Raw genomic sequence first — 27609 nt, forward strand, 5'->3', positions numbered from 1 at the left:
CGTTTCACTGTAATTCTATTTAAATGAACTCTGTCCTTCAGACAGCGTTTCGGCCGGGACACACGGTGTGGCCCTGAACAAAGCGCGAAGTTTGTACAAAAGGGAGTCCTTCAGGCCGCCGTGCTGAGAGCTCTCTCACTCCGGCTTGTTCAAGGTCAGTCATACAGTGTTAGTTTCAGATTTCTTCTACCTGATTTATACATTAGTGCAGGTGGGGGGTACCTGGGGGGCCCAGTCAGTTGAGCGTCTGACTTTGGCTCAGGTCACGATCTCATGGTCCGTGGGTTCGAGGCCCGCGTCGGGCTCTCTGCTTACAGCTTAGAGCCTGGAGCCTGCTTTGGATTCTGTGTTTCCCTCTCTCTGCCTCTCTCCCGCTCACACATTGTCTCTCTCTCTCAAAAATTAATAAACATAAAAAAAAAGAATGCATGGAAATTACTGCTTGTAAGTTATTCTGAGATAAAATCTCGTCTTGGTATGTGGAGGCTTTGCCCACTCCTGAGGGCCAGTGGAGACCATATATGAGGCAGCCATAGGTGAGCTTGGTTTGTACCCCATGCTTTGCAAGAGCCTCATAGGAGCCATGGCCAGGGCCAGCACTCCAGTCTTGAGGTTACTAGAATAGTCTGAGCTGCCTTCAGCCTTCATGCCAGTTGCCCTCATTTTCAGAGGTGTTACTCAAATGACTTGCACTTTTCAGAGTAGCAAATCCACTACGAGAAGCAATCAGAAGACAGTTCAGGCTTTTGGCAGGCTTGATTTTTTTTTTAATGTTTATTTTTTTAGAGCGAGCGCAGGGGAGGGGCAGAGAGAGGCAGAAGATCAGAGTAGGTTCCGTGCTATCGGTGCAGAGCTCCACGTGGGGCTCGAACTCACGGACCGTGAGAACGTGACCTGAGCGGAAGTCAGGCGCTCTGCCAGCTCAGGCTGTGATTACTGGCGAGCTCGCCACGTGCCCAGAGCCGTGCGTAGAGCCTGGGGTGGGGGCGGCTGGGAGGTGACTTCGACACAGGACACTTTCTCCCTATTTAGACTTGGGACCTGGCCAGGTGCAGGGCAACAGACGTTCACATTCACACGACAGGAAACTCTGCACTTCCGGTCTATTGAGGGTCACATACAAAGGTGACTCATCTAATGAGCTCATTAATTAATGTATTCTTGCACTTACATTGTGTTGTTTTCCCTAGTGAACAAGTACAAAATCGATAAATATGAAAATCTTGTCATTTTTATTTTGAAAAATTGTGGGACCCTCTAAGAACATTAGTCTGCACCTCTCCTGAACTTAAAAAAAATGTTTTTTGTTTTTTGTTTTTTTAACATTTATTATTGACAGAGAGAGAGAGACAAAGCGTGAGCAGGGGAGAGGCAGAGAGGGAGGGAGACACAGAATCAGAAGTGGGCTCTTGGCTCTGAGCTGTCAGCACAGAGCCTGATGTGGGGCCCAAATCCACAGACCGGACCATGAGATCATGACTTGAGCTAAAGTCGGACGCTTAAAACAACTGAGCCCCTCAGGCGCCCCAGGAGGGACTAAAGAGCAAGAGACCTAAGGGGTTCACAATCACCACAGATCAGTGACAGCCAGGGCTCAGTCCACCCATCTGTCCACCACCAAATAATGCCTCCTGTATCGGCCCGGCCTTTTCAGTCAGGACTAATGATCATGTGAGAGGCTGAAACGCACCCCCTCCCCGCCGACGTAGAATTTCTGCTTCCAAGTGAATCGTCGCATCTCGCCAAGCAGTCACCGTGGAAAACCGAATGCTTATTCCCTAGTGACACTAGCGTTGCTTCGAGCGGGTTTGAAACTCGTTCATCCCACGAGCATTTGCTGCCTATGATCAGCCGCTTTACGAGGGCCTGGAATACAATGGTGCGCAAACCCAGAACAGTCCCTCCTCTCATGGAGCAGAGGGGCCAGCATGGAGACAAGAGATGTAAGATCGCCAACGGGATCCGCACCGCACAGAGAGCTACGTACGTGAGGACCTGGAGTCGGGGTGTTGCGGTCAAGGAAAGCTTCCCCGAGAAACTGATGAGTAGGATGGTCAGGAGTTACCAAGGTGAGGAGTGGGAGCCGCATGTGCAAAGGCCCTGGGGAGGAAGAAGCAGGAGAGATGGTTAGATGGTTAGCGTAGGTCAGACCAACCATGACTTCCTGGGTTTTATAAAAAAGTTGTCTGAATTTACCTAGAAAGCCCTGAGGCTTTAGATGGAGAGAAAATGACTGGTTCCATGCTTGAAGCCCATTGCTTACTACAAGCTGTGAATGCTGCCGAGACGGTGGGGTGACCTTCCAGCCCAGGGCTGGTGGGGACGGTGGCTGGGTGGAGCGAGAGGTGGTCATGACGAAGATTCAGAAAGCGCATGCATTTGAGAGAGATTTTTTCCCCTTACATTATGCGTGGAGCCTGACGCAGGGCTTGAACTCACAACCCCGAGATCGAGACCTGAGCTGAGATCAAGAGTCAGTCGCTAAAATGCCCCCCCCAGGCCCCTCAAGAGAAGGGATTTAATAGGCACATCTTTTGGTAGATTCTCAGGGGTAGCAAGTGAATCTGGTTTCTGGAACCTGCTGAGAGTCCTTCAGAATCAAGTCTACACAGCACGCGGGGTTGTTGGCTCCATCTGGCTTTGCCAGCTCTCTGTGGAGCTTAGGAAACGTGGTCACCAGCAGCAGCATTGTTCAAATTCATGTACAACGGTCCCAAGATGGCTGCTTTGAATGGTAAAGGTTTCTTCTTCCCTAAACAGAAATAAAATTCAAATATAATCTCAGGCACAGTTCCTGCCACCAGCACACAGCACTGCTTAGATGCGTGTGTTAGAGAGAGAGAGAGAGAGAGAGAGAGAGAGGGAGAGAATAGCAAGAAAGGGACAGAGAGGAAGACACAGAATCCAAAGGCTCCAGGCTCTGAACTGTCAGCACAGAGCCCAACACAGGGTTCGAACTCACAAACTGAGATCATGACCTGAGCTGAAGTTGGGACGCTTAACCGACTGAGCCCCCCAGGCACCCCTAGATACGTGCATTTACCATGAGGTGGGATTTACATCTGTCAGGTCAGTCTTACGTAGCGTGGGGAAAACAAGGAAAAGATGTTTTCCATGCTTGTGGGCGGAGCCAGCCGTTCACTAGGTCTACAGTGAGCCAAGCACTTGCTTGCTTAATGTTGTCAAAGATTTGCAGAGATGGAAAAACCCGCCCCGTGGAGTCTTATTGGATGGAATCGCAATTCAAAAGGACTTGGTAATTAATCTCCACGGATTCCCCTAAAAATATAGTTTAGTGGAAGTTACAGCTCTTTAAAACTTTATTTTTATTAAAAATTTTTTAAATGTTTATTTTTGAGAGAGAGAGAGAGAGAATGGGTAGGGGAGGGGCAGAGACAGAGGGTGACAGAGAATCGAGACTCCCGAGCAAGGCCTCCCAGCCGTCAGCGCAGAGCCCGTTGTGGGGCTTGATCTCGTGAGTCTCCTGAGATTATGACCTGAGCTGAAATCGAGAGTCAGACGCTTAACCAACAGCCCCCCAGGAGCCCCAAAACTTTCTAAATAGAAGGAATATTCAACACCTTGTATGTATTAAGTGAAAATGGTAAACAAGACTACTTTTCATAGATCAATTTATTTATAATTACAAATATTAAGAATAAAGGATTTATGCATTTCTTAATTAACATAACTGTTTAGCTAAATATAAACTCTGCACTAAAGGTCTGCAGTGGCACAAGACCAGCAAGGAAAGCATTTTTAAACTATACAAAAATTTCAGATGGAAAATAATCTTGTTTTAGTTTTATTATACATTAACATATAAAAAGTCCCATCTTATGGGACATCTCAAAGAATCAAAGTCACCTCTACAGCTATATTTAAACTTCGAATCTGAAAACAATTTTATTATATTTTGACTTTATAATACTCTATGTTAAAACAAACAAAATTCCAAATACACACTTTGTACAAGATTAACATCGTAGGCAGGGTTTTCCTTTAAAAAGAACAAAAAAACAACAAAAAACCCCCACAACCGAATACAAACCTTTTTTCCTGCATTTCGCTGCACTGGTTATTACATTTGTTTTCCTTATAAAATCTTTTGACTTTATAAATTGCGTATGGTTGGATTCTAACCAGTAATCTGGTTCAAGAGTTGTGCAAATAAACAAAATATGAAAATAGTGTGTTGTCAGTCTTTTTAAATAAATCTCGTAACAAGAGCACTTTTTGCCCCGAACCGACGGGAAAAGACGGACCAAATCCACTTGCTGAAATGTAGCAATTTTGCCAGTACTTTTTTTTTCCTGCTCCTTCATTTTCTTTCGACAAACAACAGAGGTTTCTTTTATAAATTATGATAAATTAAAATATTTATGACTATAAAATGATCTGCAGGCCTGGGTCGCCAGGTGTCTATCCCATCTGCTGGTCGAGCCCGCGTCTCCCATCCACGTTCCAGAGGCTTCCTTCAGGGCGGGACTTCGCGCCTCGAGGACGGTTTCTGTCAAAGACGGAATGGTGCCCCGCTGGGGGTGCCCAGGCTGTCACTTCCCGCTGGCGCTGCCACACACACACGCACAAAAAGACCATGTCTCCTCGTGTTCTGCACGGCGGCTGCCTGCGCGTGTTGGGCTGAATTCATGCACGTGAAAGTGTCCGGCGCTCACGCACCTTCGGCTGAGGAGCACTTGCTACCGAACGGGACAGAAGCGACGCTCCGGCGGCCGAGGAGCAGGAGGAAAGTGAACATGAAGCCGGCCGGCAGTGCCAGTCCAAGTGGCATAGCTTGTTCGCGGGCCCCGCTGGGGTGTCCGTGCCCCCGTGCCCCGCACTCGGGGACGCAGCATGGGGGCCGGGGAGGCCACCCCGACACGTGCCTGCTCAGTCCCTGTTGGTGTCGTTGGCCGCGAAGGCGTGCAGGTTGCCCATCTGGCTGAGGCCGCTCTGGATGTGTGCCACGTGGATCTCCACGTTGTTCTGGAAGCAGCTGCAGGGGAGACACATGGTTACCTGCCTCGTTCCGCTATGTTGGGGCAGGAGCTCTGGGGAAAGGAAGGGCTGGGTTTGCATTAAAGAGCAGCTGCGACCATGACCCCGAGGAAGGACTGAACCCCCCACGACACAGGCTATGGCCGAGTGCAGGGCGTACTGGACAGGCAGCGGGGAAGTGGGGACGCTAGCCGCCCTCTGGGGAGGGGGGTGCGGGGCGTTGCCTCTCAGAGCAGCCTTCACGCCTGCCCAGGGCCATGCGGTGCATGCTTCGGATTCCTTCGAATGAAAGAGCCATGTGCCACGTCTGTCCCGTCAATAGACCGGATGCAACCGAGGAGCCCTTTTACAATTTAGTTAAGGGAGAAGACTCACGTGCAAATCTCAAACGTGGGAAACCGCCGCGGCTGCCCACGGGGGGACTCGGGCCCGTCCTGCGGGTTACCTGATGTTAGAAGCGTCTATCGTGCTCTTGATGTCGTTCAGTGAATCTGTGAGTGATTTGAATTCAAAGGAATTCAGGTCTCCTCCTTCGGCCAGACACTAAAGGGATAGAAATTTTAAACTGGAATTGAATTGTGGTGCAAAGACAGACAAAAATGCATCTGATCTAATCTGTTGGTTATAATTTCTCAGCAGCAGATCAGCACACTTGTTGGCATAGCTGTTTCAAAATACAGGAAATAGGGCACATGGGTGGCTCAGTTGGTTAAGTGTCTGACCAGCTCAGGTCATGATCTCACAGTTTGTGGGTTCGAGCCTTGCGTCAGGCTCTGTGCTGACAGCTAGCTCAGAGCCTCAAGCTGCTTCAGATTCTGTGTCTTACCCCCCCATCCCCTCCCCTGCTCATACTCTGTCTCTGTTTCTCTATAATAAATAAATGTTAAAAAATAAAAATTTTTTAAAAAGTAGGAAATGTCTTCTCCCAAATTTACCTTAATCTGCAGCAGGATAGCCGTGAGCCTGGAGATTAAGTCCGTCAGGTTTTCGTTTTCGACGCAGGGCTGCCCAGCGGCGGAGTTAGCGAGCCGCACTATCTCCTGCGCCTCCTCCTCGCACCGTCGCCGCATGTCCGTCGGCTGGTCTGCGGGCTGCAGGCCCTGGTCTGGGGCAAGCTGGGACGGGAGATGCGCACGCATAAGGCCATGATCCTGGTGTGTGTGTGTGTGTGTGTGTGTGTGTGTGTGCACGCCCTGTCTGCAGATCCAGATTTTTTTTTTAAATAAAGTTTATTTATTTTGAGAGACAGAGAGCACACGCATGCGTACCTGAGCGGGGAAGGGGCAGTGGGAGAGAGGATCCCCAGCAAGCTCCGTCCATCAGCACAGAGCCCGACATGGGGCTCGATCCCACGAACCCTGAGATCCTGACCTGAGCCGAAATCAAGAGTCAGACCCTTAACCAGCTGAGCCCCCCCAGAGCCCCTCTCCTGGCGCCCTCAGATTCCAATATTAAAAAACTAGCCGTAGAACAAAAATGGTTCTTACTCCTACCTTAGAAATGTTTTTGTTTTCCCTAACTTGTTTTATCTTCTTGGTAACTTGTACTTCTGATATGATTTCAAACTTCTAAAAAGGAATAGAACAAAGAACTCCTGAGAACCTTACACCCAGAGGCACCACTGTTGATGGTTTTTTCGCTCGGCAACGGCTGCTCTCTCTCCGCGTGCTGTGTGCCCTCCGTGTTCTCCCCCTGGAGACGTGCGGTGTCCTGTCTGCAGACTCCTTTGTTCTGGGCCACGTCCTCTCCCGTCGCCCTGACATTTCTGAAGCGTGGCGGCCGATTATTCCACATGCCGTCCCCGACTGCGGGCTCGTCTGTGTCCTCGTAGCCGGGCTGTCCCATTGCTGGTGGTGTCACCTTTGGTTATTCGGTGAAGGCAGTTCAGCGTCTGCCAGGTTTCCACACAGGCCGGGACGCCCCCATGGGACTAATAAGTATTTGTGAAGAGGGGTTTGGAGGCGATGTAAGGACCCTGTTCCGCGGCAAAACTCCACCCTCCGGTTTCAGCATCTATGGAAGATTCTTGCCTTTACCGGCTACAAGTAGGATGTCTGCCGAGCGACAGAGTCTATGTCCTATAGATAAGAGGCAGCACGAGTCACAGCTTGGGGCCGCCTCCCCCAGCGGTGGGCAGCAGGCCCGTGTCACCTGCATGCGGCTCGTCACTCGTGTGCTCCACCCTCGAATGCAGTCTCAGCACCATGAACCCGCGCCACCACGAGCAAAAACCTTACTAACTGGAGTTCAGTACTGATTTAAAGTTTGGTTTGCCTTCAGACGAAGGGCATATGGAGTCAAAATGCTACGTTCAGGTTATTTGGATTCGTTTTGGCCCCCGTCAGTGTTTACATTTCTCCCTGACATACAGGCGGGTTCATTTATTTCTATTTCTATTCCATTTGAGAGTGCTTCTCGGCTTGCCGAGGAAGCAAACACTCAGAGAAATGTCTCCGCCCCCTCGTCACCCCCAATCCCTACTCCGCCCCTGAATTAGTTTCTAACTGATCCTTCCTGTTTATTCTTGAAGAACACAGCAGTCACGTGTCGATCCTATTTTTGCATGTTTCTGCCTATTCCAAGGCTGACACTTAGTAGAGATATGTTCACGTACTTTACTTTTTTCACTTAACACACCCTGGGAATCGTTCCACGTCGGCGAAGAGAAGGCTTCCCGGTCTGTTTTGACACCAGCCGCTCCATGGCATGGACGCACCCTCAGGTGTCCAGCCCGTTCTCTGGGGGTGGGCAGTGATGCGTCCCCTAATACTTGGCAATCATCAGGAATGTGGCAATGAGTAACCTGGTCTCTAATAAAGAAAAAAAAAATTCTAAAAAAAAAAAATCCTGATGTTTCTGGATGCTCCAAACATTCTAGTGCCAACCTCTTGGTAAATACAAGTTCACAGATCATTAGTAACAGAATGGCTTAATCATGGCGCTCTCTCTGTTCCTGTGTGAACATCCATACCGTAGTTCCTCAAGAGCTTTGTGAACGTCACATCACTCTGCTGGCCTGGAAAACGAGCCTGTCATTGTGAAACTGCATGAGGCCCGGCGGCTCGCGGGTGATGACTACCGGGAAAATAAAAACAAATGGTCATGGGTGTGGCTAAGGATCGAGCAGAAAGTGTGGGGTTCGTTACAGGCAGTGGCTGCGCATCGCCCTCCGGTAGGTGCAGGCGGCCTGGTAATGTCGCCCAGGCGGGTGCACGGGCTTTGCCACGAGGCCAGCACCCTGAAGCGCTAACGGGGAAGAATCTGACGCCACAAATGGAGGCGGCTCACTGGAAGCGTAAAAACGCCAGTGCTGGAGCGATCCAACTCTTCTCGTTTAATTTCTACCTTAGAGTGAGAACATCAAACTTAAGGGGCGCATGGGCGGCTCAGTGGGTTCAGCGTCCGACTCCTGGTTTCGGTCATGATCTCACAGTTTGTGAGTTCGAGTCCCACGTCGGGCTCCGTGCTGACAGTGTTGAGTCTATTTGGTATTCTCTCTCTCCCTCCCTCCCTCTCAACCCCTCCTGCTCATGCGCGTTTCTCAAAATAAATAAACTTAAAAAATACTTCTTAAAATAAAATTTTAGGTGAAACCACTGAACTGCTTTCATATACGTACTTTTCTGTACATGGTAGCGATTTGCACCTAACCCTATGCTCTCCGGACTGGGAGTTCAAGAATCCAGAGTTCTAATGCAAAGCGGAAGGAAGGAGGAGACAAAATCGCACACACAGTGGGACCATAATCGTGTGAGAAGAGGCAGACGCTTATATAAGAGATGAAGGGGAAGTAAACCAAACACGGTATTTGGGAAAGTAGAATTAAGGTAATCATTTTTCCAGATTCTCCTACATTTTTTTCAAGAGCTATATTGTTTGTGACCCAAACAAAACTCAGAACTGGTAGCTCCCTGTGCACTGAGCACCCTCGGCACCCACTGCAACAAGTAAAGCCGTATGTAAACGGGGTCCTGCTCACGGGCCTCAGAAAGATAACGGCCTAGCCTGAATTTTCTAAAATGTGAAGGTAAGCACATTCAGCTTCAAGAGGATGAGTGGCGGGGGCGCGGCCCGTCAGTGGTACCCCACAAACCCACACCTCATAGCAGTACTGCTGGACTTTGTGCAAGACTTTGTTGAGGTCCTTGTTCAGCTGCTCGAGCTCCAGGACGATGGTTGCGTAGCGCCGCTGGAACTCGATGCCGATGGGCATGGAGTAGGACTTCTGCAAGAGACCAAAACCACATTCTGGTCAGGGTTGCTTTGAGCAGGGCAGTTTCTTCCTTTCCTTTTCCTTTTCGAGAGAGGGAGAGAGAGAGAGAGAGAAAGCGAGCTAGAGAGCTGGGTAGCGGCAGAGGGAGAGGGGGAGACAGAGAATCCCAAGCAGACTCTGCGCTGACTCGGGGCCCCATGAACTGCGATACCACGACCTGAGCAGAAACCAAGAGTCAGACGCTCCACCGACTGAGGCCCCCAGGCGCCCCTGACATTTACCTTTGAAAAACTTTCCTTATTTAAATTCAAGGTAGTTAACATACAGTGTAGTGTTGGTTTCAGGAGTAGAACCCGGTGGTGCATCATCCCCTTACAGACAGCACCCACTCCTCATTCCAACAAGTGCCCTCCTTAGTGCCCATCCCCGCACCCCAAACCCCTCCAGTAACCCCCAATTTGTTCTCCATATTTAAGAGCCTCTTATGGTTTGCCTGCTTCTGTTTTTATCTTATTTTTCCTTCCCTTCCCCTTTGTTCATCTGTTGTGTTTCTTAAATTCCACATATGAGTAAAATCATGTCTTTCTCTGCCTGACTTACTTTGCTTAGCATCATATATTCTAGTCCCATCCACGTTGCACAGACAAGATTTTACTTTTTTTTTTTTAAAGGAGATCTAGAGAGAGAGGGTTTTTGTTTGTTTTTAAGTTTAGTTAGTTTTATTTTATCAGTGCAGAGCCTGATGCAGGGCTCGAACTCACAAAACAAGAGATCATGCCTTGAGTCGAAATCAAGTCAGATGCTTAACCGACTGAGCCCCCAGGTGCCCCGAAAGAGAAAGGAGTGAGAAGTTATGTGAAGCAGAATGTTGAATCTGCATCCAAGTTCCTTTCATTAGTCTTCAAACTTTTTCAAAAGTTTGCCATTTTTTAAAATAAAAAAGTTGGTAAAAAACCCTGCATGTACTCATTTGAAGGATTCTGGTTACGGGAACTCCGTTATTCTCCATCTGGAATCAACTGAATGTAGCGCAATGGTTAAGGGCACGGGAGCCAGAATCACACTAGAGGTTCAGATCACAACTCTGTCACCTGCTCGCTGCGTGGCCTTAAGCACGCTCCTTAATTCCTCTGTGCTCAGTTTCCTCATCTGCAAAATGGGGATAATATGAACACCTACCCAATGGGACGACGCAACAATCACATGAAACAGTGCGTGCCTGCACCCTGCCTCACACACAGAATATGCTCAGTGAGGGTCAAGTGTAATCGTCACTGTCTCGTCCGTATTTGCTCCGTACCCGCAAGCGTGGCGAAGCGGGCTTTGTTCCATTTCCCATCCTCACTTCCCAGCGCCCACCCAGCCCGGCTGCAGGTGCCTGGACAGGACACTCCGGTGGGGCCAATGCAGCCGTCGTCGGATTTCTGAGGACGGACCCCCCTGTCCAGGGAAGCAAGTGAAGGGCGGGGGGCAGGCCAGAGCGCAGAATTACAATGGTTTCAGCTGGATAGAAACCTCAGGGGCCATCCACCCAACCCTGCCCATGTTACAACTGAGGAAATTGAAGCGGGAGGAAGCCAATGACGTGTTCACGGACACACCCTACGAATAATGTGTAGATGACTTGGTGATGAAGATGAAGATGGAGGACATGTGCATACTGACTAGCACATGTGCATACTGACTAGCACAACCGACAGGCCAGAAGGTGGGTGGACGCGGGGTTACTGAGGACGTGCTGTGGAGTTTCACCAAGCATCTGACCCCGTCTCCTCTTGAGGGTAAGAGTGTGACTGGGCAGCCTCACAATTAGTGAATCAATATCAAAATTATTAAAGGCTCTGTATCTTCTTGCACAGAATTCATTACAGGGTGTCAAAGGCCTTGATCCTCAACTTCTGTGTTCAGTGTATTTACGAGTCCTTTAAATAAGAACATATGAGGACTCTACATCCATCCATCCAAATGTATACATGCAGCTGCCTGGCTCAGCCCACAGCACGTGACTCTTGTCTCAGGGTCAGGAGTTCAAGCTCCATGTTGGACAAGAGCCTACTTAAAAACCATTTATTTTAATGTTTAGTTTTTTGAGAGAGAGAGACAGAGAGACAGAGCACGAGAGGGAAAGGAGCTGAGAGGAAGGGAGACACAGAATCCAAAGCAGCCTCCCGGCTCTGAGCTGTCAGCACAGAACCCGGGGCAGGACGTGGGACTCAAATCCACAGACCACAAGATCATGACCTGAGCCAAAGTCGGAAGCTTAATGGACTGAGCCACCCAGGTGCCCCCCGCTTATTTCCAGTTTTAAAGGGAAAGTTTTTTTTTTGTTTTAAGTGGGCTCTATGCCCAATGTGGAGCTTGAATTCATGACCCCAAGATCAAGAGTCACATGCTCTACAGACTGAGCCAGACAGACACCAAAGTTTTTTTTTTTTTTCTCAAAGAGAAAGTTTTTATTATTATTATTTTTTTTTTAAATGATTTTTATTTATTTCTAGGAGAGAGAGAGAGAGAGAGAGCATGAGCAGGGGAGGGTCAGAGAGAGAGGGAGTCACAGACTGAAACAGGCTCCAGGCTCTGAGCTGGCAGTCAGCACAGAGCCCGACGCGGGGCTTGAACCCACGAACCGTGAGATCATGACCCAAGCGAAAGTCGGACGTTTAACCGACTAAGCCACCCAGGCGCCCTCAAAGAGAAAGTTTTTAACACTTCACTAATAATTTGCTTTAAGTTTTTTTGTAAATATTCCCTGTCAGTTTTAGGGATAACCTTTCTCTTCCTAGTTTGATAATACTACTTATTTTTCTACCAGGAAGGGATGTTTAATTTGGTAAGACAGCTTTTCTGCATCTATCGTTCTCTTTTCTCTCTTAACGTGGTAAATTACGCTGAAATATTTTATGAATAAATGATCAGCTTCAAGACTTGGACCTCCTGGTCTTTTAAACAAATATCTAAGGCAACTTTGTAATTTAAAGGTTGACAACATACACTCTTATAACCTTGTCCACTTTATGAACAGATAAAAGGAAAACTGCATAGGGGGACCTGGGGGCTCAGTTGGTTAAGTGTACAACTTCAGCTGAGGTCATGATCTTGCAGTTCGTCGGTTTGGGCCCCGCGTCGGGCTCTGTGCTGACAGCTCAGAGACTGGAGCGTGCTTCACATTCTGTGTCTCCCTCTCTCTCTGCTCCCTGCCCCTCCACTCCTGCTCCATCTCTCTCAAAATTAAATAAAAACATTTAAAAAACATCTTAAAGAAAAGGAAAACCGTTGAAATTGGCTTTTTTTTAAGTTAAAAATTCCTTATTTTTTTATTCCTGGTACCATTACCACAATTTACAGGGCAATATACCTGGTGTAACAAAAAGAAAAAGAAAAAGAAAAAGCTACAACAGATAAAAGACCTCAGGAATGTGCATCTAATCGACACTACACTGCATTAATCAATAGCTGTGCTTTCCGCAAACTGTGGCTACCACAGTCCTGAACCAGAAGGGTTTCCTGTTTAAGCTGGTATCAAAAGTTGGACATTCAATTGACTGAGCCACCTACACACCCCAACATTGTTTTTTTTTTTTTTTAATTTTTTTAATGTTTTATTTCTAGGAGAGAGAGAGAGACAGCGTGAGCAGGGGAGCGTCAGAGAGAGAGGGAGACACAGACTGAAACAGGCTCCAGGCTCTGAGCTGGCAGTCAGCACAGAGCCCGACGCGGGGCTCGAACCCACGGAATCGTGAGATCATGACCTAAGCGAAAGTCGGATGCTTAACCGACTAAGCCACCCAGGCGCCCCCCCAACACTGATTTTTTAAAGCCGTTTTAAATCCAGTTGATTTTTTAAAAAAGTTTATTTTTGAGAGAGGGAAAGTGGGGAAGGAGCAGAGAGAGAGGGAGGGACAGAGGGTTCAAAGTGGGCTCCACGCTGACAGCAGAGAGCCCAATGTGGGGCTTGAACCCATAGACCTTGAGACCATGACCTGCTGAAGTTGGATGCCTAACTGAGCCACCCAGGTGCTCCCCAGTTGATTTTCTTTTTAAGTAAGCTCTATGCCCAACCTGGGGCTTGAACTCATAACCCAAGATCAAGAGTCACATGTTCCATCGACTGAGTCAGCTGGGCACCCTTCCTGAATAGATTTTTTGACTACCTGTTTAATTAGTTACTGTGAGGGCTATGGAAACTGTCCCTCTATATAGTGGAATTGACTCTTCCTCTGAATTTTGTCAATTTTTGCTTTATGTATTAGGTATATATTACATATAAGTTATAATTAGGTACATATAAATTATTATGTACATATAAGTTTCAAATTATTATCTTGAAATTGTAACTTTCGTTATTAAGAAGTACACTTCTTTTTATTTTTTTTTATTTTTTATTTATTTCTAGGAGAGAGAGAGACAGCGTGAGCAGGGGAGGGTCAGAGAGAGAGGGAGTCACANTATTTTTATTTATTTCTAGGAGAGAGAGAGAGAGAGAGACAGCGTGAGCAGGGGAGGGTCAGAGAGAGAGGGAGTCACAGACTGAAACAGGCTCCAGGCTCCGAGCTGGCAGTCAGCACAGAGCCCGACGCGGGGCTCGAACCCACAAACCGCGAGATCATGACCCAAGCGAAAGTCGGACGCTTAACTGACTAAGCCACCCAGGCGCCCCAAGAAGTACACTTCTTTATGTCTATCTGTTGCCCTGAATTACCATCAGACATTAATATAGCTGTCAGACCTTCTGTTACTTTGAAACTTTGCACTGTATACCTTTTCATACATTTACAATTTTATATTTTCAGGATTCTTTAATATGAAATGTGTCTCTTGTATTCATCATAGAGTTGGGGTTTTATTTTTCATTCAGTTTGGCAATCTATGCCTTTTATTCAAAAGATTTAGTCCACTTATATTTAATATTATTTTAGAAATAAAGCCAGCATCTTACTTTTTTCCTTCTACTTGTCCCTGTTTGGTGTCTTTTTTTCTTTCTTGCCTTTTTAAATTTTTTAATTACACTGATGAAACATCTTTATTGTTCCATTTCCCTATCCACAGCTCCCTGATTAGCTTGGTAGTTATGTGTCTTTCACTATTATTTTAACAAATGTCTCAGGAACTAAAATGTACATCACTGATTTATCAAAGTCTGACCAACAGGCAACTGTTGGGTTGTATTTTTAATTATAGTTCAAGAGTTCAAGCTCCATATTGGCTTGCTGCTGTCAGCACAGAGTCTGCTTTGGGTCCTCTGTTCTTCTCTCTCTCTGCCCCTCCCTTGCTTACTCTCTCTCAGAAAAAAAAAGTATAGAAATAATTTGATAATATACAATATAATATAATATAATATAATATAATATAATATAATATAATATAATATAATACAATACAATATAATATAATATAATATAATATAATGTAATATAATATAATATATATAATACCATATTCTTCTAAGAGGAATATTAACTTCTGGTAGGCTACTAAAGGCCCTCAAGTTCTATCATCACCTTAATTCAATTTGAGAGATGGGATGATTTGAAGCTGGACCAATGTGGCCTTTTGGGGTTCTACCTCGTGCTCTGAGGTACATCTTTCACCCCTGTGCATCTTTCACAAATGCCACTCAGCTTCTCAGGTACCTTTTCTGGAACATGTGGAAATCCCTTAAAAAAAAGCAGCCCCAAATGCCAGGTTCCCCTTTCTGAGTTTACTTCTTTTCCCAGATCCTGTGTTAATTTTTTTTTTTTTTTAATTTTTAAAATTTATTTCTGAGAGAGAGAGACAGCGTGAGCAGGGGAGAGTCAGAGAGAGAGGGAGACACAGAATCTGAAGCAGGCTCCAGGCTCTGAGCTGTTGGCACAGAGCCCGATGAAAGGCTCAAACCCACAAACTGTGAGATCATGACCTGAGCCGAAGTCGGAGGCTTAACTGACTGAGCCACCCAGGTGCCCCTATTTATTTCTTTTTGTACATCTAATTTTACGTAGAATTATAGAGACAGGAAAAGACGTGTTTTCAACCGACCATCTTAAACTAGAAGTTTTGGGGTGCCTGGGTGGCTTAGTTGGTTAATCGTCTGACTTTGGCTCAGGTCATGATCTTGCGGTTCGTGAGTTCAAGCCTCGTGTCAGGCTCTGTGCTGACAGCTCAGAGCCTGGAGCTGTCTCAGATTCTATGTCTCCCTCTCTCTCTCTGCCCTACCCCCACTCATGCCCTGCCTCTCTCTCTCTCAAAAATAAATAATTAAAAAAATACATAAACATTAAATTAGATGTTTCAAACTTTAAAATGTTCACACGCTTTGACCCAGGCATTCTACTTTCTAAGGATTTATCTTACATATAGACACAAACAAATGCACAAAACTATACACAGAAGGTATTTACTATGGCACTATTTTCATTTTAAAAATCTATTTATTTAAGTAACCTCTACACCCAAAGTGGGGCTTGAAACTCACAATCCTGAGATCAAGAGTCCTGTGCTCCCTTGACTTAGCCAGCCAGGTATACCACTACAGCACTATTTTAGAATAGTGGAAAGATATCTATAAATAAATTATTTAAATTATGTTACGATATGGACATTTAAAAAGACTGAGGTAAGTTAATGTATAATGATAGAATGCAATTTTTGTTAGAAAATAATTTTTAAAACCACATATAAGTATATGCATAGAAGAACTCTATATGCATACGGGGAAGGCACTATAAAAAAACTATTGATTCTGGGTACCTGGCTGGTAGAGCATGTGACTTTTGATCTTGGGCTTGTAAATTCAAACCCCACATTGGGTGAAGAGACCATTTACAAAAATAAAATCTCAGGGCACCTGAGTGGCTCAGTCAGTTAAGCATCCAACTTCGGCTCAGGTCATGATCTCACGGTTCATGGGTTCGAGCCCCGCATTGGGCTCTGTGCTGATAGCTCAGAGCCTGGAGTTGCTCCGGATTCAGTGTCTCCCTCTCTCTTTGCCCTTCCCCTGCTCACACTCTGTCTCTTTGTATCTCAAAAATAAATAAACATTAAAAAAATTCATTTAAATAAAATTTACATTAAAAAAAAGAACCACTGTTTTTGTCATCAGTCTTACGATATTTGAATTTTTACAGCAGGAATTGTTTTCAGTCATAAATAAAACAAAACAAACAACAGAACATATCCAGCCACCTAGATTTCTACAAAGTTCTCCCGTGCCAAGAAGCCACACCGACATCCAATCAGGCCTCCATTCAAAGTAGGGAGCACTAAGTAGGCTGAGGCAAGCCCAGTCTTTGAGGTGGGGAACGCAGACCGGGGGAAAGTCCTGGCTAGTGATATGAAAGTGAAGTGGCTTGATGGTGCCCAAGATGGAGGAGAAGATGCAGTGATCAGAGGAGACGAAGTGGGGAGCCCTGAAAAGGCACAGAGAAAAAAGCACAGCGGTGGAGCCGCTGGAAACCAAGATAAGAACTTAGAGTCCAGCAGGAACGAAGCAAATACATACATGTTTAGGTTTAGGATGTGTAATGGCATGTGTAGCAACATGGATGGACCTGGAGGGTGTTATGCTGAGCGAAATAAGTCAGGCAGAGAAGGACAAATATCATATGTTTGCACGTATAGGAGGATTAGGAGGAACTTGACGGAGGAACAAGGGGGAGAAGAAGGGCGGAAATGGTGGGGGAAAGGGAGAGAGGCAAACCATGAGAGACTCTTGAATGCTGACAAAAACTGAGGACTGATGGATGTGGGGGGGAGGGGGGGATGGGCATGGAGGAGGGCACTTTGGGGATGAGCACTGAGTGTTATGTGGAAACTAATTTGACAATAAACTATTTGTAAAAAAAAAAATAATAAAATAAACAAAGAAAGAAAAAAAAAAAAGGATGTGTAATAGCAAAACGTTACGGCTAATTTTCTGCCCTCTGTGATAAGCCCGTGTATCTGTCATTACTAATTTCCTATGGTCCCTATAGGAGGTAAGCGGGGGCCCAGAAGCACATGCGGGTATCTGACTACTGAATAGCAGGACGATCTTAGATTGAAATCCCTTGACATCTTCCATCTTCAGTTTCCAATTCCATAAAATAAAGGTTCAAAGTCAAGTACAGATAAAAAAAATCCCATCATCCTAAAAGAAGACTGCTCCTTTCAGTGGGGTGTCACTGGTCCGTCTGTTTGGCCGCACAGCAGAGCCGGGCGTGGGCCGCTCTGACCCTCTGGCCCTGCACTCCAGGCTGACGTTGGCAATTAGCTACAGCGACCCCCAGGCCAGTCCTGAGCTCTCCTTCACTTCCAAACTCCCACAAGGCCATGAGCAATCACCTGGATACCACACCTGAGATGAACTCTATTTGTCATCCTATAAATCCATAAGCAAGTTAGGACTTTTGATATGATTCAAAAATGTTCTTAGTGAATTTTTTTCATTTTTAAAAAATGTTTTATTTACTTTTGAGAGAGAGAGAGAGACAGCATGAGTAGGGGAGTGTCAGAGAGACAGGGAGACACAGAATCCAAGGACAGGCTCCAGGCTCTGAGCTGTCAGCACAGCCCGACATGGGGCTCGAACCCACAAACTGCAAGAACATGACCTGAGCTGAAGTCAGACACTTAACCGACTAAGCCACCCAGGCGCCCTGAATTTTTTACATTTTTAAAGAAACTCTGAAAATTCTCTCCTATGAATAAGACTGACTTTCATATTTTTGGACTGATTGGATTTAACAGAATAGGATGTAAACACTGTCAAGATAATCCCAAGATGCCAATTTATACATTTCTTGATTTATTTATTCTGAATCACTTTTCATAACCTCTATGACCACGACCTCCTTAGGCAGGGGCGCCCGTGCTATGAGTCCACATGCCTGCGACTATCAAAGAACCCAGGAGACTCATTAATCCTGCTCAACCGGACCCTTGGGGGTAAAATGAGTCCGCGCTAACGCACTATATTTCACTGACAATGTGCTTAGCTGTGTTCAGTACAAGAGGGAAAGACAGGGATTTAAAAATAACTTATCTCACGGTTTTCTTCCATATGATCTTCTTACACCCTCAGATACGGCAGTCCCCACCATTTGAAAATGAGATAACCAAATAAACGAGAAATGTCCTTACCAATTTTTCTGCTTCGGTGTTCATTTCCCTTAATTTTTTGATATGTTCCTTTTTAATCATGAGAATTTTTGATAATTTGGTCTACAAAGAAAAAGAGATGTTTCGGAATAAATAGAGGCATTTAAGAATAATAGACACCAAAATTACCAAATTTTCACTAAGATATTTTAATGTTTCAATATAAATAAATATAGCACAGGCATTTTTATTTTATAAACCTGCTTGGCTGGCAGAAAAATTAAAAAAAAAAATCCACTGTAACCAGAACATGTTAAAAGGACTGAGGAGTCAGTCTGAACAAGCTTGCAGTGGCCCAACGCAGGGCAATTCGTGGACCAATAAGCAAAAGCCTGCAGTGGACAGACACACAGATATGTTAAAATTTATGAGTTCATACTGATCTTGTTAAAAAAAAAAAAAAAAAAGAATCATTATTGGAGGATGCTAGGGACCAAACCATTATTTTATAAGCTAGAAAACAAAGAGAAAGAATCACCTGTTTCTCCGTCTCCCTCTCTGAACTATATAAACTAGACCATCAGGTAATCAAATAATAGGTTAGAAAAAGGTTTTCTTTATAAAGCTATTCAGTTAATAAACAAAGAAAGAATAACAGAATGAGAACAGAGCCTTGCTGCGATGCTAGTGAATGACCCCATCTCGGCACTGCAGCCCACTTTCCATAAACATGTAAAACAGCGTGCGTCTCCCATCAGAACACAAAACTACTGGGGTCCCGGGTGGTTCAGTTGGTTGGGCGCCTGACATCAGCTCAGGTTATGATCTTGTGGTTCACGAGTTCATACCCCGCGTCGGTCTCTATGCTGACAGCTCAGAGCCTGGAGCCTGCTTCAGATCCTGGGTCTCCCTCTCCTTCTGCCCCACCCCAGCTCGCATTCTGAATCTCTCTCAAAAATAAACAAACATTAAAAAAAAAAAAAAAAAAAGAATACAAAACTACCTACAAAAGTACTCACACAAAATGAACCAGCACAATAAAAACCTCAAATCCAATCAAACTTCTATGTCCAATGAGCAATTTCCATGAGATAAAGACAAAAGAACATGCTGAATGATGCCACAAGGATCCAGTCATGAGACCCAACGTGGGAGACTCCACGGACAAATAATCCAGCTTCTTCAACAAGTAAACTACAGGGGAAAAGAGCACTCAGCAGTCTTAAAGTTTATTTATTTTGAGAGAGAGAGCATGTGCACATGCACATGGAGAAAGGGCAGAGAGAGAGAATCCCAAGCAGGCTCTGTGCTGTCAGCAGAGAGCCCGACACAGGGCTCAAACCCACGAACTGTGACATCGTGACCTGAGCCGATGTTGGACACTTAACTAACTGAGCCACCTGGGTGCTCTGCTTTTTTCTTTCTTTCTTCCTTTTTCTTTCCTTCCTTCCTTCCTTCCTTCCTTCCTTCCTCCCTCCCTCCCTCCCTCCCTCCCTCCCTTCCTTCCTTCCTTTCTTTTCTTTCTCTCTCTCTCTCTTTCTTTCTTTCTTTTTTTTAAACATTTATTTTTATTTTGGGGAGATAGAGCATGTGCAGGGGAGGAGCAGAGAGACAGGGAGACCCAGGATCTGAAGCAGGCTCCAGGCTCTGAGCTGTCAGCACAGAGCCCAAACACACAGACCGTGAGATCCTGACCAGAGCCGAAGTCGGAACCTTAACCGACTGAGCCACCCAGGTGCCCCTCTTTTCTTTTTTTAATTTTTATTATTATATTTAATGTTGATTTTTGGAAGAGAGTGTGCATCTGTGCGCAGGGGAAGGGCAGAGAGAGGGGGACAGAGGGTCTGAAGTGGATTCTGAGCTGTCAGCACAGAGCCCAACGCGGGGTTCAAACTCACAAACCGGGAGATCAAGATCTGAGCTGAAGTTGGATGCTCAACCAACTGAGCCCCCCAGGCACCCCTTTTCTTTCTTTTAAAGTCATCTCTATACCCAGTGCGGGAACTCACCACACTGAGGTCAAGAGCTCTAGGCTCTGCCGCCAAAGCCAGCGGGGTGCCCCGTAGTTGTGTTTCTTAAACAAAACAAAAAGAGCCCTCATCTTAGAGATACAAAATAATACACTGACACATTGATATAATGTTTAGTATCTGCTTCTAAATAATGCCGAGGGAGAGAGCAGGTGGAAGAGGCCATGAACTAGGACCGGCCAGGAGCTGCTGAGCCGTGCGCTAGGCGGAGGAGGGTACGCGGAGGCGCGGCCCACAGTCCCGTCTGCTCTTACACGCTTTAAACTGTCACGCTTTAAACTGCTCTTATATGCTTTAAACTGTTGCATCTCGGGAGCCTCTGGAAATCGGCCTCCAGGCTGATGCGGGCAGGGAGGCCAGGAAGACATGCCCACGAGTGTTAAGGAAGAGGCTGTAACTAGTGACTGTAGTCAGAGCTCTAGACAGGCCTCCCTTCTCCTCCAAGTTGTCAGGTCTTCACAGAAATATGTGTGATTCTTCAGAGGTGGAAGCAGTAAAAGATGGCAAGAGTCCCTTTTTGTTTCTATTTCGGCTTTGTGTTGTTTGCTTTTGATAGAAAATCATGACGTTTCCTTTGAATTCTTTTCAAAACTGAGTCCTCTCTGAGAAAGCAGATCAATCTCTTTAGATTCCTCAAAACCCCTAACCCCAGGAAATAAAGTTCCCTTAAGAGGCGCCTGGGGGCTCAGTAAGTGTCCGACTTCAGCTCAGGTCATGATCTCTCAGTTAGTGAGTTCAAGCCCCGCGTCAGGCCCTGTGCTGACAGCTCAGAGCCTGGAGCCTGCTTTAGACTCTGTGTCTTCTTCTCTTTCTGCTTCTTCCCAGCTCGCACTCTGTGTCTCTCTCAAAAATAAACATTAAACATTTTTTAAGAAAAAGTTCCCTTGAAAAGAAAATTCATTGTGAACTATGAATTATGAAAACTTGCAAAACATTTTTAATATTTGTCGTAAGAAAAAATATTCAGAACAGAAGAAGATAAAAATATATTTACTTCAGGGGTGCCTGGGTGGCTCAGTCCATAGAGGGTACAACCCCTAATCTCAAGGTCATGAGTTTAAGCCCCATGCTGGGCACAGAGATTACTTAAATGCATACATATTTCTAAGCTTAATATTAACAAGAACAACCTCAGTTTCAGAGAAACTTACATAATACAAGAGCCAAATACATAAAGAACTTTCACCTTTTAGGTAGCTTAAAATAATACTGAAAGTAGTGTGTTAATGGGGGGTTACATCTAGTTTTTGACGTTTGAAATTAAGCACTAAAACCAAACATCTAAGCATCAATAAAAATATCAATGTTTGAATGAATAGTGGAATAGTACTTAGTTTCTGGCTCCCTCTGCTGGTCTGTCTGTCTCTCTCTCTCTCTCTCTCTCACACACACACACACACACACACACACACTGTCTAAACAGGACATACTAGCTTTGTTTTCACGTTACTATTTAAAAGAGAGAAGTTCTGTAAAAAAGAGGTGTCCTATTTGTGAAGATGACAGGCCTTGGCTCTTTTCATGACTTCAACGTTTTATATGAAAGCATCTTACTACCTTTGGAAGCCGGAAGGCGTAAAGAACTACGTATGCCTGTGAGGATACCTGACAACATATGATGAAGGAAATACTACATGCTATACGTACACACATAAATGACACTATTTTCCCTTAAAATAACATCAATCACAAGTGGGGACACTGAATATTTTAACAAATTATGTTATAAACACTTTTTTGTACTCTATCCCAAGCCAAAGTGGTCTTTCTTTTCAAAAAAGGAAAAGAAACAAAACAAACATTCTTAGACTCTGATTAAAAGAATTAAAAGTAAATATTAGATTTATTTAATCTAATTTTCAAAGAAAACCACTCATGACATCCTTCTGAGGCAGGCTAGTCGGGATGCTGTTCTACAGGAGAATTCTCCACTTGGTGCAGACGAGGCTGACACTTCTCAGTGTCTGATTGCTACTCAGCAAGCTGATGTGTCTGACCGCTCTGCTGACAGCAGCAGGACATACCCAGGTCACTAAATCAAAGCCTTCAGGGGCACCCGGGTGGCTCCATCGGTTAAGCGTCTGACTCTTAGTGTCCTAATCTCTTATTGTTATTTAAGATTTGATTTTTAAGTAATCTCTACACCCCACATGGGGCTTGTAACTCACAACCCTGAGATCAAGAGTCAGGCACCCCTCTTATTCTGGGCTGGCTGGCGGGCTCAGGCAGTTAAGCATCCAACTCTTTTTTTTTTTTTTTTTTTTTTAAATGTTTTACTTATTTCTGAGAGAGAGAGAGAGAGAGAGAGAGAGACAGCATGAGCAGGGGAGGGTCAGAGACAAAGGGAGACACAGAATCTGAAACAAGCTCCAGGCTCTGAGCTGGCTGTCAGCATAGAGCCCGACGCGGGGCTTGAACCCACAAACCTGAACCGTGAGATCATGACCTGAGCCAAGCTGGACACCTAGCCGACTGACCCACCCAGGCACCCCTAAGCATCCAACTCTTGACTTCGGCTCAAGTCATGATCTCTCAGTTCGTGGGATGGAGCACGGTGTTGGGCTCTGGGCTGACAACACAGAGGCTGCTTGGGATTATCTCCCTCCCTCTCTGCCTCTACCCTGCTCACACACTCTCTCTCAAAATAAATAAATAAACTTAAAAAAGAAAAAAACCCTTCATACTTAACAAGTTATGGGCAGGTGACCATTCAGGATGTGACAGCACATGCTATATAACATTAGAGTCCCCAACACAGTGAAATCATAGGAACCAAAGCTAAGAAAAGCTCAACTAAGAAGACTTCGAAGTCTTTTTTGCCTGTTATGACTACTCTTTTCAAGCTTTGTTAGAAATAACAGAGTTCTTTTTTTTTTTTTTTTTTTTAATGTTTTATTTATTTCTAGGAGAGAGAGAGAGACAGCGTGAGCAGGGGTGGGTCGGAGAGAGAGGGAGTCACAGACTGAAACAGGCTCCAGGCTCTGAGCTGGCAGTCAGCACAGAGCCCGACGCGGGGCTCGAACCCACGAACCGCGAGATCATGACCCAAGCGAAAGTCGGACCCTTAACCGACTAAGCCACCCAGACGCCCTTATTTTTAGTTTTTTTTTAATCATTGTGTTGTTTTTAAGAACTCTGTTATTTCTGGGGCGCCTGGGTGGCTTAGTCGGTTAAGCGTCCGACTTTCGCTTGGGTCATGATCTCGCGGTTCGTGGGTTCGAGCCCCGCGTCGGGCTCTGTGCTGACTGCCAGCTCAGAGCCTGGAGCCTGTTTCAGTCTGTGACTCCCTCTCTCTCTGACCCTCCCCTGCTCACGCTGTCTCTCTCTCTCTCCTAGAAATAAATAAAAAATATTTAAAAAAAAAACAAAAAACAAAAACTAAAAATATTCGGTCACTGAAAAGTTTTCAGCTTTAATAACACAAAAGACACTGAGTGTTTTCAGAAGCACGCCAAGCTACTCCGAGCAGTTCTTACCACTTGGATCAGGAATTCTACTGGAAATCCGCCTAACGTTTCAGGGTCAGAGCCAGAAATTTTACTTCTCCAAGGTGACTGGCCTAGTAAGGGGTCATTATCCTACAGGAACAAAAGGGAATCATTTAAGCACAGACTGTTCAAAAGAAAGCATTTTATTTTTAGAGAAAAAGTAATGCCTATTATAATGGGAATGACAGTAAAAAATCTCACAAAAAGGAAAATATTTGCAGAGTCAAAGCAACGATTTCCTTAGCTGATGACTTCCAATAATGTACCCGCCTCCTGAAGCTGCCGTCACAGACGTGTGTTTCATGAAAACGCAACTCACACTCACAGTCCCTTACGATGGTGTCACTGACGGATGATGCCGCTTGAGAAACACTCACCGTGATGGGCGACTGGAGAGGAGGGGTGTAGTGTAACCGCGGCGGCGTCATGAAGAACCGGGAAGGCCGCTGTTTTTGTCCAAAGGCAGCGATTGGCATCGTCTCGTGGGGCTCATTACTCTTCGAGAAAAGAGAAAAGTCCACAAGTTTTGAAAAACCTCACCTGCCGTTGCGGCTCTATAAACATCACATGGCGAGACACACTGGCCCACAGGCTGGGATTCCTCACAGAGTATTTTATCCCACCAAGGTCACGGGGCTAAACCTGGAGTCCCAGTATGAAAATACTACTTTGCTTATGTGGAAACTAATTTGACAATAAACTATTTGTAAAAAAAAAAAAAAAAAAGAAAGAAAGAAAATACTACTTTCCTGGGGCACCCGGTGGCTCAGATTGGCTCAGGTCATGATCCCACACTTTGTGAGTTTGAGCCCTGCGTTGGGCTCTGTGCAGACAGCAAGGAGCCTGCTTAAGATACTCTCTCTCCTCTCTCTCTCTCTGCGCCCCTCCCCCACTCGTGCTCTGTCTCTGTCTCAAAAATAAACAAAAACATTAAAAAAAATACACTACTTTGCTATCAAAAGACTGAACTCAAAAGACCGGATTAAGAATAATACCAAAGGATTGAAAGGGAAAATCAAGGATTAATATGAAAGTGTCCTGTGGTCACCCATGCTTGCTGAGGGCCAAAGGATGTCTTCATGTCACCAACTCCCGTTCAAGTTCACCCTTAACTGGCCAGGGAGAAATATGTGGGTGAGCTCATAAAGGAAATCAGAAATTACATTAATGAACCGAAAAGCAAGTCTCTTTTTCTGAAAGGAGAGGTGGAGAGATCGCAGCTGTTAAGGAAAGACAACTGAAGGCGGGTGTGCTATACTCTAGGCTTAGTCCCTGTTTTCTTTCTCTCCGATTTCTCCTTTCTAAAAGGTGTGTTTGCTAAGGACATTCTCATGATAAAGTCATAATTTTTAAAAAATACAAAACAGAAAAGGAAGATTCTTCTCTATTTGCACTAAGGAGACAAAGGAATTTTTATTTTTATTTTTTTAATTTTAGAAAAAGAATGCACAAGCCAGAGAGGGGGCAGAGGGGAAAGGGGGGGGGGGAGAGAGAGAGAGAGAGACAGAGAGAATAAGAATCCCAAACCGGCTCCATGCTGATGTGTAGCTCGTTGACCCCATGACTGTGAGAGCCTGACCTGAGCCAAAATCAAGAGTCGGACGCTCGACTGAGCCACTCAGGTGCCCTGAATTTTTGTTTTTAATTGTAAGTTCTTAATCCCTAAAAATCACGTGTATAATAAAAATGAAAAAAGGGAGTTTAAAAGTGAATAAATTCCCATAATGCTTAAAGGAAAACAATTGTTATAAAAAGTTAATTGTTCACTTTTTAAAAACTTTATTGGACTGTAGAGTCGCCTTAGTTCTTACAATTAAGTTGACTGAGGAGAAAGGCGTCGAGCTCTCGGGACACTGCTGAATGAGGCACAGTCAGTGCAAGGACTGGGTCAGGGATCCACAAGATGTGGATCTGTTCTCAGCCAGGCCGGAAACCCGCTTGAGGCCATGAATAAATCACCGCCCGTGCTTCTGTCTTACTTTGATGGTGCGGAGATTGGGGGTAATTAACACCCACCCTGCACAACCCTGAGGCTAAAAGAGGAGAACAAATGTTCAAGTGCAAGATGTTACTTCACGCGGGGCGCCCGGGTGGCTCAGTCGGTTAAGCGTCCGACTTTCGCTTGGGTCACGATCTCGCGGTTCGTGGGTTCGAGCCCCGCGTCGGGCTCTGTGCTGACTGCCAGCTCAGAGCCTGGAGCCTGTTTCAGTCTGTGTCTCTCTCTCTCTCTCTGACCCTCCCCTGCTCACACTGTCTACTCTCTCTCTCCTAGAAATAAATAAAAATATTAAAAAAAAAAAAAGATGTTACTTCACGCTTTTCAAATCACTTTGCGGGAGGAGGGGCTGTTGACAAAGCAGCGGGTGGCGGTGTTCCGTGGCTGGAGCGCTCGGTGACAGCTGGGGGGGAAGGCACCACGGGAGGGCGCTGGTGCCTGGGACACGGAGAACAATACTGTTCTGCTCCGGGGCCACAGCCGCCTCTGTAACTCGAAATCTTGAGTCTCTCACAACACACAGTCAGTGGGAAAATTGCACAGGGCGTGCTTAATGGGCCGGAGCGTACGTGTATCACGCAATACTCACCAGGACCTCGTAGTCGGGGACTGTGTGGGTCCCAAGTCCCGCCCTATCAAAAGTGACTCGATAAGTGGCATTGAAAGTATCCACGGCATCAATCTGTCCAGTGAAGAGACCATCGTGAACACCGCGCAATCGTGCTGGGAAAAGAAGCGGAAAGGCGTTAAGGTGTTTGGAAGATAAACAAACTGTCAAATATAAAACTGCTCTATGTGATTTAAGATGCAGGAAGTACAGGCGGGGCGGCTGGGGGGCTCACTCGGTTAAGCGTCCGACTTTGGCTCAGGTCATGATCTTGTGGTTCATGAGTTCCAGCCCCACGTTGGGCTCTGTGCTGACAGCTCAGAGCCTGGAGCTGCTTCAGATTCTGTGTCTCCCTCTCTCTCTGCCCCTCCCCTGATCCCGCTCTATTTCTGTCTCTCAAAAATAAATAAACATTAAAAAAAGTAAATGTAGGAAGTACACTATTATTGTCTATTATAGTTTCAAACAAAACATGCACTTTATTTTAGGTTTAGAGAAAACAACAAAAACGGTTTAAAAAGCACCTATAAATGATGATTGCTAATTTGATATATGAACGAGATGATATATCTACCAGGGAAAAATATTTTTATTTACAAATTTAAGTTTTATGTCTGTAAGTAATCTCTACCTCTAACGTGGGGCTCAAACTCACAACCCCAAGACCAAGAGTCACAGGCTCTACCGACTGGGCCCGCCGGGTGTCCCTGCCAGGGAGAATTACTTTTCAGCCTTGCTTTGAACCCCAAATAATGAACAAGTGAAGAGAGGAGCACAGGTTATGGTGCACGAGTGAAACGCGGGGACTCGCTGGCCTGGAAGCAAACAGGAGGCGCCACCGAGAGAGGACGGACGCGCCAGGCCTGGGCCCGCTGGCCGCAGCAAGGCCTACCTGCAAGGCTGGCGTCCGGGGACGCGAGTGCCCAGCGTGTCCCCCTGTTCCCACACTGAAGGACAGTGCGCCGCACCGACGCGGTGCGCAACGTGGCTGATGCGGCGCCCCTGCTTTCCGCAGGGAGCCCGTGGTTCCGGAACGTGCTGTGGAGCCGCCCCTAGGTGGGCAGCCCCCAGGGTTAATGAGTCTCCCCCTCTTTCTTTTTATTAATGTCTACTTATTTAATTATTTTGAGAAGAGAGAGAGAGAGAAAGAGAGAGAGAGCAAGCGGGGGGGGGAGAGAGAGAGAGAGAGAGAGAGAGAGAGAGAGAGAGAGAGAGAGAGAGAG

At 45.7% G+C, this 27609-nt stretch overlaps 1 protein-coding gene across 3 annotated transcripts in view; it reads right to left on the reverse strand.

Annotated features, from left to right (window-relative positions):
* Window positions 1-3636: 3636 nt before the first annotated feature.
* Window positions 3637-27609, reverse strand: part of LIN9 (lin-9 DREAM MuvB core complex component) — a 58736-nt gene continuing 34763 nt past the window's right edge. Inside the window, exons 8-15 of one of the 3 annotated variants that reach the window (XM_039235869.1) lie at window positions 26369-26502; window positions 24161-24280; window positions 23772-23873; window positions 18308-18388; window positions 9098-9223; window positions 5934-6113; window positions 5444-5541; window positions 3638-4996 (exon numbers count right to left, since the gene is read on the reverse strand). In XM_039235869.1, coding sequence (XP_039091800.1) covers window positions 4891-4996; window positions 5444-5541; window positions 5934-6113; window positions 9098-9223; window positions 18308-18388; window positions 23772-23873; window positions 24161-24280; window positions 26369-26502 — 947 coding nt within the window. In that variant the 3' untranslated portion in view covers window positions 3638-4890. Of the gene's footprint in view, window positions 4997-5443; window positions 5542-5933; window positions 6114-9097; window positions 9224-18307; window positions 18389-23771; window positions 23874-24160; window positions 24281-26368; window positions 26503-27609 lie in introns of all 3 variants that reach the window. The other 2 variants (XM_039235871.1, XM_039235870.1) reach the window with 2 other exon arrangements.

Source organism: Hyaena hyaena, unplaced genomic scaffold (genome assembly GCF_003009895.1).
Source record: "Hyaena hyaena isolate Hyena2069 unplaced genomic scaffold, ASM300989v1 scaffold_103, whole genome shotgun sequence".
Lineage (NCBI taxonomy): Eukaryota > Metazoa > Chordata > Mammalia > Carnivora > Hyaenidae > Hyaena > Hyaena hyaena.